Here is a 12,241-nt window from a genome sequence, read left to right as displayed (position 1 = left end):
AGCGGTTAATGGCCTTTTTTATAGGGCAGCTCGTCAAGCTGGCGGCCCTTCAGGATGTGGACCGCGCGCCCTCGCTAGCACCGCGTACAACTCGCAACGCCGCTACTCTAACTGGTATGTTATATGTATTGAAATCATTATGTGCTCTATAAGATTTTAGAACCGAAAATTTCACCTTTCAAATTCCCAAAATTTAGGACTTACAATAAACAGTGAATTTCCGAACAGGCTCCAAAGTATATTTAAAACTTTCGGTTTATGAATGGGAGATACGGTCACGCATCCATATGATTGGCTGCTTGCCAGGTCTCGGTTATTCCTGGAGGTCGGGCGGCGCACACGCTTCAGTCTCGCGCTGCCGCTTCTGACGCTATCCCGTGGGATTATCAGAAAATCGATGCACTCCCGTCGGCGTCATCATAGAAAATATCTTACGTTATCATGTTTTTTTTTATTATTATTTTCACATGACTTTGTTCTGTAGTACCATTATTTCAGATAGATCAATATAGCAAAACGATTTTACGATAGTAATTGTGTGAAAGAAAAATCGCATTATGTAATTGTAAATATCACTGAAAGCTAAATAAAATGATTATTTTAATTCAAATAGGTATTACACACGTACAATAGTTGCAGCCAACAAATTGCAAGGAAGATACACAAAGTATATTATGTATGTATTGAAATAATTTGTTGGTCGAGGACCTTCAGCCTGCACAGTGTGCAAGTCGTAAACAATGAAAGGTACCACAATATTTGCGTATTGGAGTGGCATGTATCGGATATTTCATGTTCATTTTCTATTAAATAACAAGAATCGAAACTCGTTTTTGACAGTAAACAGTTTTTAAACTCATTTTACATTTAACATTTTAATGAATTTAAAACTCTTTATTTGAAACTTAATTTTATTAAAGTATTTTTTTTTGTTATTATTTTCATCACACCACTTTATTTATGAATGAATTAAATGTATTATATTATACACGATTAACACTAGATTGATACACCTTATTCTAATACAAGCTTCAATAAAAAATATAATTATTACATTTCACCTGTGTACACGTTTTGATTTTCAAACTAGATTTGATATTTTCATGATTAATAAAACCGTCTGATGCCATTATAAAAAGAAAGTAAGTAGAAAGTTTTGATAACAATCGCAACTCAATAACGAATACAAAAGTACTTAACTAAACTATAATAAGTATAAGAATAATATAATATACACAGCATAAAATGTTCTTTGATAGCAGAACTTATATAAGCATACAAAGCGACCTCATTATGTCTGTGTTCAGAACGCGAACGGCAATTATTAAGAAGACAATTTGTTCTGTATTGTTTTAAAAACAATTAAAATTAATAAGAATAAAGAAAAGGTTATAAGTTTAAATTCGTTACGCAATTAGTTTGATTTTTTTGCTGCCGCCTTTTCAAAGGAGAATGCATTTCGGTCAGTAAAAACTATTATTCAATGTTCGATGCGTCATTGACAAGGCCGCGACTCTGTAATAAGTAACAAAAAAATTGAATCTGTTGGTTGAGGCAGCGTATAACCTAAAATTTTTGTTGGCGAGATGATCCCGCAATGGCTGTGAGCCGAACACTTGACGCTGACGACATTCGTATTTTTATTGGTCACACGCTTGAATAAGTCTAAAGTGTCATTGATTTGAGGCCTTCAGTAACAGTCAGGTTTTTGTAATTGTTGTCGAAGGCAAGGAAGGAAGGAAATCACCTGATCACTCCATGAATACTTACAGTGACCATTATAAGTAAAATAATGAATAACCATTAATATTATACAACCAGCTGCGCTTGATGCAACTGTGTTCAAAATTTCCATTACGTAGAAGGTTACGGACAGACTGGCATTCTTTATTTGCAAAACTAAGTAAATATTCGCACTATTCGAAGACTACTCTTGTAACATCGATTTCGCAGTTGACATATATATTTCTTGTTACTTTTCACTATAGCTTCTTTAAATCGATCGATAAGAATCCTTAAAATTCATCTATTTTTGAATACAAATTAGTTACTTCCGCTGATACCTAAACTTTTGTTTAATAAAGAATAACGATCGTGGCAATCAATAAATATCGATTATGGATCGTCATGTGATCAATGATTGTGCGTCACGAGAGAAACATATTATGTTTGAATTAAACAATAAAAATTAACCATCACACAATGATAGCGTGTCTGAATGAGCCAAACGGAGAGATTTGCATTCCGAATCTTCAGAACACTTTTTAGATCATAGCGCTGTAGTTGTTTAAGGTTTATCCAAAAACTGTCACTAAACGCTAACGATAATTTCAAAAGTACTATCAGTCTTTATGACTTTTATCTGTTATCAGATGTATGTATAGGTAATTACAAAATTCAATATTGGGGAGTTCGTTTCGTAGTGCACGTTCGCAAATTTTAACGAAATCTTTGGTCAAATTTTTTTGTTGTGATGAAAATAATGTGAGTGAAAAGTTAATGTACATTTTTATTTGAATCACGATCTTATGTTTCGATATGAGTGAAAAAAGACCGCGGCCGCGACCACGGCGTCGTGACGAGTTGTATGAAAAACGTCAGGATTTGCTGTTGGACTGGAACAATGGTGAGTCAGTTAAACATTAAAACGTCTAACTGTCAAATAAACATTCAGTATTTTCAAAATAAGAATGACAGCTTAGGACTGTAGGTAATTAAATATTCAAATACAATATAGAATTATGAATTTTAATATGGAAATTATGTGGTAGGTGGCATCCAAACTACAATCTTTTGTCTCTAGGTTTCTACTTTGTTATCTCGATGGATTCCTGTAATCGATTAAAAAGATGCGGGCCAACGAGCTCGTTTGTCGATAGCTAGTAATAAACAAATAAATGTCGTTAAAGAACTACAAAAATATCCTTGAATAACAAGCTTAACTATAAATCATTAAATTATAATATTTTGTTTTTTTAATACTGGTTGTCCTGATCAGGATATTAGGCTATAGTAATTAAGTAAGTATTGTATTCTATTGGTCTTTTGATATTTGCATATTTTATACGAAGTTGTTCAAAATGCTTTCCAAACATATATTACACAATACAACTGAAACATAATAATAAAAACCGCTAGCTTATCATATTGTTGAATATGGAAAAAAAAGAATTTTTCGTAACTTGAATTTTGGGTCCACTGATCCGTTAGATATTTGATACATACATTTAAAAAAAGTTTTAGTATAAGTGAATATGAATGGTATGTATAAGTGAGTGACGAGCCAATCAGTTACGTTGCGTATAAGGGGAAACGTGGATTGCCTGTATTCTATTTAAACTATTTCCCATCTTTTTTTTTCCTACCTATTCTAGTAACTTCGAGGGTTATATTAGATTCACAGAACTAGTAGGATCGCCGAGAACGATGATAGTCCAAGCTTTGAGAGGCTATATCAATGTAACCTAACAAGTAGGTGAGCTCACGGGGCTCAAACCTAATGAAATTGCTAATATTAACACTACCAAGAGCAGTGCTTCGCTGAATCTACCACCGGATCGGAAACGCGACCCACCGAGAAGATCCGGCGAGAAGCTGTGTCTGTGGGTTAATTTATTCGCCGAGCCCTTAGTCATAAGTGACAGGTTCGACGGGAACGATGACCGGTGCTTAAGATATCTAAAAGCACCGTTAGTGGATCGGGAGGATCCGAAATGAAGGGCTTAGGGCGACGTCGACTGCTTACCGTCTTTCCTATGCCCTTCCGGCAGAATGGCAACAGAGAATAGTTTTCTATATAAAATCCATATCTGCATCATATTGTCCAGTTTCTTCAAAAATAAGGTATAAAAAAATCAATAACATTGCCAATTGAAGTATTGCCATTTTAAAGTTTCTTACGTAAATGTTTTTTTTTTCTTCGCCGTTCTAACACACTACACAGAAAATACGTTTTAAGAATCAAAGACAAGAATAGCTAAAGTCTTGGAAATATCAGTGCATAGAGATATGTATTTCAGTGTGAACTATAATAATAGTTCCTTGTGTGGTCTACTCTGGGATGTTTGATAGACGAAACAGCTGCATTTTTATTTTAAAACCCTATACGACTTTCTTTACATCAGCCCTCCGTTTTGGAATGTTGAATTATTGCTTAATCAACCATGGCTTTGGCCATTTCCGTCGAAGTCACGTATTATTTGTTTTATTAGTATGTGCCTACACATCGGAATCTACATTAATCGAATTGGAATGTTAAGAAGACTGTTTAAAAACGTGAACAGAATATAGTAGTATTTCCCTTAATGACATCATAAAAGCGGTGAAATTATAGATGTATGTACGTGTTCGTGCCAAGTTGGGTTAATTCAATTATTACACAATTTTACGTTTCTTGACTAATTTCGTCTCAAATTGAATGAAGATTCTACAGCGTTATTTCAAATTGTAAATCTGTTTAGTATGGATTGTTGACCTTTATCCAACGGCAATACACGAGTTAATGTTTATCATAATACCTACGTTATTAATGGAAAAAATTATGTTAAAAAAAAAGAAGTACGAGTATGATAGTAAAAGGCGTCTTCTCTGAAGAGAAGATCTTATATACGTTTCTGGGATTTAATTACATATTTTACGAACGGTTATATTTATAGTAGGTATGTATTATTTTAAGATCAACAGTTGTCAATAACAACAACAATTGTGTCGAGTATTATTAGCTACGTTCAGTGAATTGATATCAGCTATCTTGTACTTAAAGTTATTTTAGACTTCTTCGAATGTGAGTGCCAACTTTAACGGGGTCAAGGAAATGTGTTGTTTTTTTTTTCACTTAAAAATTTAAAGTAAATGTTTAAATATTTCGAAAGCATACTTTCCTTTGAAATTTTTTGATTGGTCCCTTTTCAAGGGTTTTTTTTTTATTGGAACGTATATGGAATTGTCTACGTCAATGCTTTCCGAGTGCACGCACTTCGTCTGGCGCTATTGACCAACGCGCCGGAGGGAACTATTGATTCTGTCTAGTACCTCTACACTAAACACGGAATGTAGACACCCGAGTCCTGTGAAACGCGTTCAACTACTCTAGACGCTAAGAAAGGCCGCATTGCGATCAAGTTCGCATTACTAGACACGCAACCACACGTTTTCCTGTTAATTTACAGATACACGGTTGTTGACCATTTACCATTCAGGTCCAATGATCCATAGTTCTCAGGAAAAATACATTTTTGTATTTAGATATTTTGTTTTGTCTACAGAGGTGTGCAATAGCGAGGAGGTGCCCGAGGTAGAGATCGTTAGCCTTCTCCAAGAGCACATACCAAAGTATCGGCTGAGAGCAGATAGTCTAACGCAATTCGGAGGTAAGATGAAAAACAACTATATGCTATTATTAGCGTATTTAATTCTTTAATTGGGTAAACATTACAATGTAAGGTAAAATTATAGAAATAGCTTCAGAGTATTTTACGATCTACATCTACCTTCATTGCAAAACAATAATGTATGAACCAATGTTAAGTAGATTTAATTAAATTTACAATTTGCTTTAAGTATTATAATTTAGCGGATTTTGTGATTTATTTGTATAAGGTACAAGAAAATAATAATAGTGGCTGCCGTGTGATCTGTCCTAGAATACCACAATAGTGTATATTCCTGTAGGTGTGGTAAAATAAGACTTAAGGGGTTCAAAAGAGATATGCAGCAGCGTTCTTCGTCACCAACTGGTATTTGAAGGGTGGGATAGGCTTTACACAATACAATTAAGACTAGTCCCAAGGTGGTTTTCACGTTGTCATGTCTCATTGACACATGTAAAGCAAACAAAGCTTGTTCTGCAACATAAAAAAGGAACTCTTTGCTTATACGGTCATCTAACATGCGTTTTATAGCCGTACCGTCTGTCGTAGAAGTAGAGTACACCAGTTCAATCTGGAACCCATTGTCTTGAATACAGAGCGTTTCGAGAGATTGCTTGCTCGTGGTCATTGAGCATTTTATATAATGATAATTATTACTTATAAATTTTTATATCAAATAATAGAACGAATTTTTTGAATTCATTGTTTTTGGTACCCTTTTTCCTGGACAGTTGGAAGTAAAATATGGGTGAAACAATCTCTGCGTTATGGGATCGAGTAATACCAATAACATTACAGGGCGGGGATCATGTAAATATGAAACATGTTTTAATTACCGTCTGCCACGATTAAATAAAATCTTTAAAAACTTAATATTTATCTTTTGAATTTGTTGTTGTCGGAGCTTACTTATTACCACGTAATTTTGGTTCCTCTCGATCCACTGGCGATACTTTTAGGTAGCTCAATCACCGGTCATCGTTCTTGTCGATTCCGTCGCTTGCAACCAAGGGTTTGGCGATCAAATTAACCCTCAGACACAGCTCTTTGTGTTTCTCATCGGATGTTCTCAGTGGGCGCGATTCCGATTCGGTGGTAGATTTTGAGAAACACTGCTATTGTTAGGGCTAGTGTCCTCAGGTTAGAACCCCGAGAGCTCAACTACTCGTCCGGTTACGCTGCCATGACCTAGGTTACTCTAGCATAGGTAGGACAATAAAACTTATTACTGAGACTTTGACTACGTTCATTATTATGTTTCCTTAATAGACAGGATGGTGCGTTGGTGCTCACTTTTACTTTAAAATAACTTTAAAAAAAAAAATTGAATCTTGGAAAATCTTTCGAAAAAAATTATCAGATTTGCAATAAACACTGAAGAGAGCCGCTGTTAAATCACGAAATATTCTTCCTCGCTAAAACGTGTTGAGATAATTTACAACATACGATGTACGTTAAAAAAACATTTGATTTTCTGTTGTAACGTCGTCCTAGTTTCGTTTTAGTTCCAGGCTTCTCGTGTATTTCATTAGGTCAATGCTCAGTATCTAGAACGCAACCTATTCGTGTGATACGCCTAGGCTATTTGCAAACACGTTAACGACACTGAAATGAACTTTGTATTTGGCATTGCTTCTCGGTATAGTGTTGCGGGCCGAATTAATACAGAATACCTTAGAATACATATGTATATATTACTATTTTAAAAAATCAATTAGGATGAAATATAAGTCTAGAATTTTTTTAAAGAAAATTAAACGGTATTTATTATATTATTCAAATGCTGAAGTATGAGTGAACTATTCAAAACCTCGGCAGTAATAAAATGACAAAAAAATGCGACATTGAACCATAATAGTAGCTTGATATAAATTACGTAAGTATTACGGAGTACATATTTTCTTCTTGGATTAGAGATGACTTCTTCTTTTTCTCCACCTTATCCCACTAGGTGGGGTCGGCACAGCTAATTTTTCTCTTCCATTCTCTTCTATTAGCCGTCATCTCAACGCTCACTCCTGTCTCTCTCATATCGTCATTCACACACTCCATCCATGTCTTCTTCGGTCGACCTCTTCCCCCTCTACCTTGCACTACCATTTCCATACATGTCCTAGTCACATGCATCTTCTCTCTACGCATCACATGTCCATACCACGCTAACTTTTAGAGATTAGAGATCACTTAACGCTAGGTATTCGGTTATTCATTCATGAAAGCGCTTTAGGAGAATACAAAACGTACACGAGAAAATAAACAGTAAAAACTTTGCAAATGGTTGACGAAAATGCTTTGTAATAATAATTATGGACAATGCAGGAGACATTCATTCTGACATCCATTCTAATCGAAAACAATTTAGTATAATTTAATAATGGACCACATTAAGTAATAAATATACGTTCCATATTCTGCGGTTCCAAATTACGAGTTTTACCTTGTGTTTGGGTACATAAAACAAACTCAAGTAAATCCAGCTAACCAAACATTTTAACAATCTTATCTAATAATCGGTCCGCGAAAACGAACCGAACTTGATAGTAGGTGGATATTAGGATCATAGCCATCTACGGTGAAATCCAAATATAATGCCAAAACTTCAGTTCTGTTCGAATTATAGTTAGTTCAAAACGATCGATAAAATGACAACATTGCTACTCTTTGTTCCGACCTAGTAAATGCCCGCGGCTTCCGGCGGCGCCAGTAACAGCTAACTCTATAAATAATGGTGTCTCATCGCCTCGAGTCATCGTCCTCTCGACAGAATGCGTCCAGGTTGCCGCTAAACTGCATTCGCTGCATTCAGCCATTACACGTACTTAAGTATATTTGCTTGCTAATTCAGACATACACCTAAACGGCGATGTAATCAAAATAAATAAAAAAACCAAATTTCTATAGTGTCTGTTTGAATCGAATTGAACCGGTTTTATGGGCATGCGTATTGAAATAGGAAGTAGGTACGTGTGATTCAGAACATTTGTGACGTCATGCATTAGCTGTTCCAGGACTGTACTGGTCTCACACCAATTGAATGGGAGACTTTATTTTTCTGTTCTACGCTGTGACTCACTACATGATACACTACGTGGATATGTTATTATTCGACAGCTATTTTAAAATTTATAAAACCAATTAATTTACATATTTTATATACTCGTAATAGACCTGTTCAGTGAATTGAAATGAATATTGTACATTAAATAAACGTATGCGATGCGATAAACTAAAAATGTGTTATTGCAAACAGACAAGAACCTTACGTAACTGAAAACAAAACAATTAAAATTCGTAATTCATGCGGCATTGTTTTCGTTCAGTTAAGTTTCGGTCTGGTGTTGAAGAATGATAAAGGATTGCTTAACATGCCTCTTGCGAGAGCATAACTATTAATTAAACCCTAGCTTGATTTAGGTCAGTTTACTCGTCATTGAAAAAAAACATTGTACAGTAAGAATTTTCTTAAAGCTAATACTAGTAGCGCCATCTATTGGAATGTTGTGAAATAATAGTACATAAACCAATGAGCTGAATCTGATACCGATTTTTTTTTTTTTTTTTTTTTTTTTTTCCTACCTAAGCTGAGAGCCTTGAGAGGCTATATCAGCGTAACCCTAACTTTAGTAGGTGAGCTCACGGGGCTCAAACCTGACGATGTTGCTAACACGAACCCTAGCAAGAGTCGTGCTTCGCAGAATCTACCACCGGATCGGAAACGCGACCCACTGAGAAGATCCGGCGAGAAACTCAGTGGGCTGTGTCTGAGAGTTAATTTACTCGTCGAGCCCTTCGTCGCAAGCGACGGGTTCGACGAGAACGGTGACCGGTGCTTGAAGTACCTAAAAGCACCGTTAGTGGATCGGGAGGATCCGAGATAACGTGTTTTGGGCGACGTCGACTGCTTTCCATTCTGTCCGCAGGATCGGGAATGTAGTTACCGGCGGCCACGATGAGAGGGTTCTCGTGTCGTGCCGCTTTATCGAAGTGGCGCATGGACGCCGACTGAAGATACTTACTGATGGACTCTAAGTCCAGGTCGTCATGGAGGTCGACGTTCCTGACGAACCACGGGGCTCCGACGGCTATCCTGCAAAAACGGGATTGAATAATTTGAAATGTTTTTAGGTGTATGCGGGCCGCGTGAGCGAACACTACACTTGCATAGGTCATGACGGGGCGTATGCAAGTTTTGTAGAGTGTCACCTTATTTCTAAGGGACATTTTACTTCGCCTACATATCATCGGGTAGAGACGTCCTAGAATGAAGGCGGCACGGTCGCGTACCGTCTTAATGTGGGGGCGGAATGTCATCCTACTGTCGAGGGTGACGCCTAAATATTTGACCTTCGGGGCCCACGGTATGGGCTGGTCGAACATCGTGATCGGGCGAACGGCGGGGGCGGGGGTATTGACGCGCCTAGTCGGGAGGGGAGATACCGATATTATTGTGTTTATAATATAAACATAGTAGATTGCGCGCGGACCGAAGGGCAAATACAATCTTGCTTTGTTTATCGCCAAGATAATTTACTGATTTTTTATTAATTGCATTTTTTTAAACATTGGTTTAATTCGGTACTTCTTGGAATGGAATTATTTAACTTCTATGAAAACAATTTTTGTTTATGAACGTTTAATATATGAAATACTTATGTTATGTCCTTTTTTCAGGATACGAAAATCAAGATTGGTTCATTCCATCTCCTGCGCTGCCAGTCAGCTCTGCGGATTTGGAACTAACACCTGACCAGATCAGGGAGACGCTCAATTACTTCCGTAAGTACGATTTATAAATTTTGTAACGTAACAAGGGATTTTAACTGGATATTTATACTATTAGAAAATTCGTTAGTGTTAATATTTGTATTCAGTGTTATTATTTTCATGGTGTAAGGGAACCTGCCTCGAAAACATAAATACGAGAAACATAAATCTTCTCCGGCAATATTAACTTTTACTAATACTTTTTGCAATGTCGGTAATGTAAATTAAATTAATAATCAGCTAACGTGCAGGTTCAACGTTCTCATTTGAAGCTGCATTCGCATTAGATTGTGGTTTTACGACTGTGCGACGATAAGTTCTATTTCCGTTTATGTTGAGGTAATTTATATTACTTACTATTCCGGCTTCCGTAATTGTTCCTTACATATAATAAATATTTATTGGGCGGTGGTAGGTAACGGAATATTTTAATTTAATGTTTAGCATCTTCAAGATTGCAGATTTATTTGAAAATTTGCACACTTTCTTTAATTGGTACAATGAGGGGACGAGCTCACGGTCTACCTGGTTAAGTAGTCACCGAACCCCAAGGAATCAACATAAATACTGCCACCCACATTGTGTCTTATGTAATGTAAGACATGTGAGTCTCACTTTTTACAGTAGAACGGCTTTTTTTTTGCCCCGGGGCCGAACCTCCTACGAGGTCCCCGCGGATAGGGGGCGCGCAGGGTATGTGGGACTTGACGATCTGCAAGGACCTACCGCACTAAACGCTCCCCTGCACTCTTGCACCCGATCTCCATTTCCCGGATCTCGATCCGGGGTCAGAACCTGGTCAGAGTAGGGGGGCTGCAGCGGTCAACACTACAAATAGACTCGCGGCGCCACCCCGAGGACGCCCGACCGACGGGTCGTCGAGGCGATAGTCGACGACCAACGACGCCGGTCTCCGCGGACAGTACAACCGCTACCCCAACCTTCAAACCGAAACGCATTACTTCATGGCAGAAATAGGCAGGGCGGTACTACTTACTCGTACGGGTTCACAAGATGACCTACCAGTTGTTATACAATGTTATTCCTTCCCCGTGGAACTCATTTGTGAACGTTTGTTAAGTACGTATTTCATTAAAAATATTAATACCGCCTGCAGGATTCGATCACCGGGACAGTCGCATCGTACGATTGCCGGTGCATTCATACCGGGCGTCTTATAGGTCATGACGACTTCAAAATTCTTTAATTAAACTTTCTCTAACTAAATTTTAACTTCAAAGTTTCTTTAATCGAACTCCTAAAGCTTCTTTTCATCGTGACTATCAGGCGCCACTTTTATCGCCGTTGTATTGTGCCTTACCTCATCGTATTCTCCTCACACGTTCAGGGTATTTATACTAAAGTATGTATTCAGTGACCTCGTGATCATTTGCCAACAATCCTACTGGTGAATATTAATAGTAAAAATTTTAACCCAGGATCCATCTAGAATAATGTACTTTATCACTTATTACTTAAAAATCTACTTGACATCATTTAATGCGCTGTTTAACTTTTTATAAAACATAAGAATATGGCAAGAAAATATTGCAACAAAGGAAAAAACAATTACTGCTAAAACTAATGTTAATCCTTTGCGGTTCTAAGACTAATGTAATGTATGTGGAGGATATGTCCAACACGTGTGAGCACTGGACCACATGATTAGTACTTTATAGAACTCACGCGCTTTCTTCATTTTTTAATAAATTTTTTTTCTTGGATCAGAACTTTTTTTTTGCTTAGATGGGTGGACGAGCTCACAGCCCATCTAGTGTTAAGTAGTTACTGGAGCCCATAGACATCTACAACGTCCCACAAGACCCACAAAACGTTCTACCACCAGTAAATATGTAAATTATAATTTTGCGGGTTTGATTTTTATTACACGATTATTTGTTTACCGTGGAAGCCGATCGTAAACATTTGTGAAGTACGTATTTCATCAGAAAAATTGGTACCTGCCTGCGGGATTCGAACACCGGTGCATCGCAAGATACGAATGCACCGGACGTCATAAACTTCAGGCCGCAACGACTTAAAAAAAAGTAGTAGGTAGTAAAGTCTACTATGCTAGAGCGCTGCAAAACTACACATTTTAATTTAGT

General features: G+C 37.1%; 1 protein-coding gene across 7 annotated transcripts in view; it reads left to right on the top strand.

Annotated features, from left to right (window-relative positions):
• The window catches only part of milt (trafficking kinesin-binding protein milt), a 45,456-nt gene that overhangs the window by 3,096 nt on the left and 30,119 nt on the right, over window positions 1–12,241 (top strand). For 4 of the 7 annotated variants that reach the window (XM_089730642.1, XM_089730634.1, XM_089730643.1 and 1 more), the window contains exons 3-5: window positions 25–114; window positions 5,265–5,369; window positions 10,041–10,145. Coding sequence is in view for 3 of the 7 variants with exons in the window: in XM_028185167.2 (XP_028040968.2) it covers window positions 2,539–2,626; window positions 5,265–5,369; window positions 10,041–10,145 (298 nt within the window). In the remaining 4 variants the exon portion in view is untranslated. Of the gene's footprint in view, window positions 1–24; window positions 115–306; window positions 2,627–5,264; window positions 5,370–10,040; window positions 10,146–12,241 lie in introns of all 7 variants that reach the window. The other 3 variants (XM_028185167.2, XM_089730632.1, XM_028185168.2) reach the window with 2 other exon arrangements.

The sequence above is a fragment of the Bombyx mandarina genome, chromosome 10 (genome assembly GCF_030267445.1).
Source record: "Bombyx mandarina strain Sakado chromosome 10, ASM3026744v2".
Lineage (NCBI taxonomy): Eukaryota > Metazoa > Arthropoda > Insecta > Lepidoptera > Bombycidae > Bombyx > Bombyx mandarina.
Note: the sequence above shows the minus strand (reverse complement) of the source record. Positions and strands in the feature narration are given on the sequence as shown.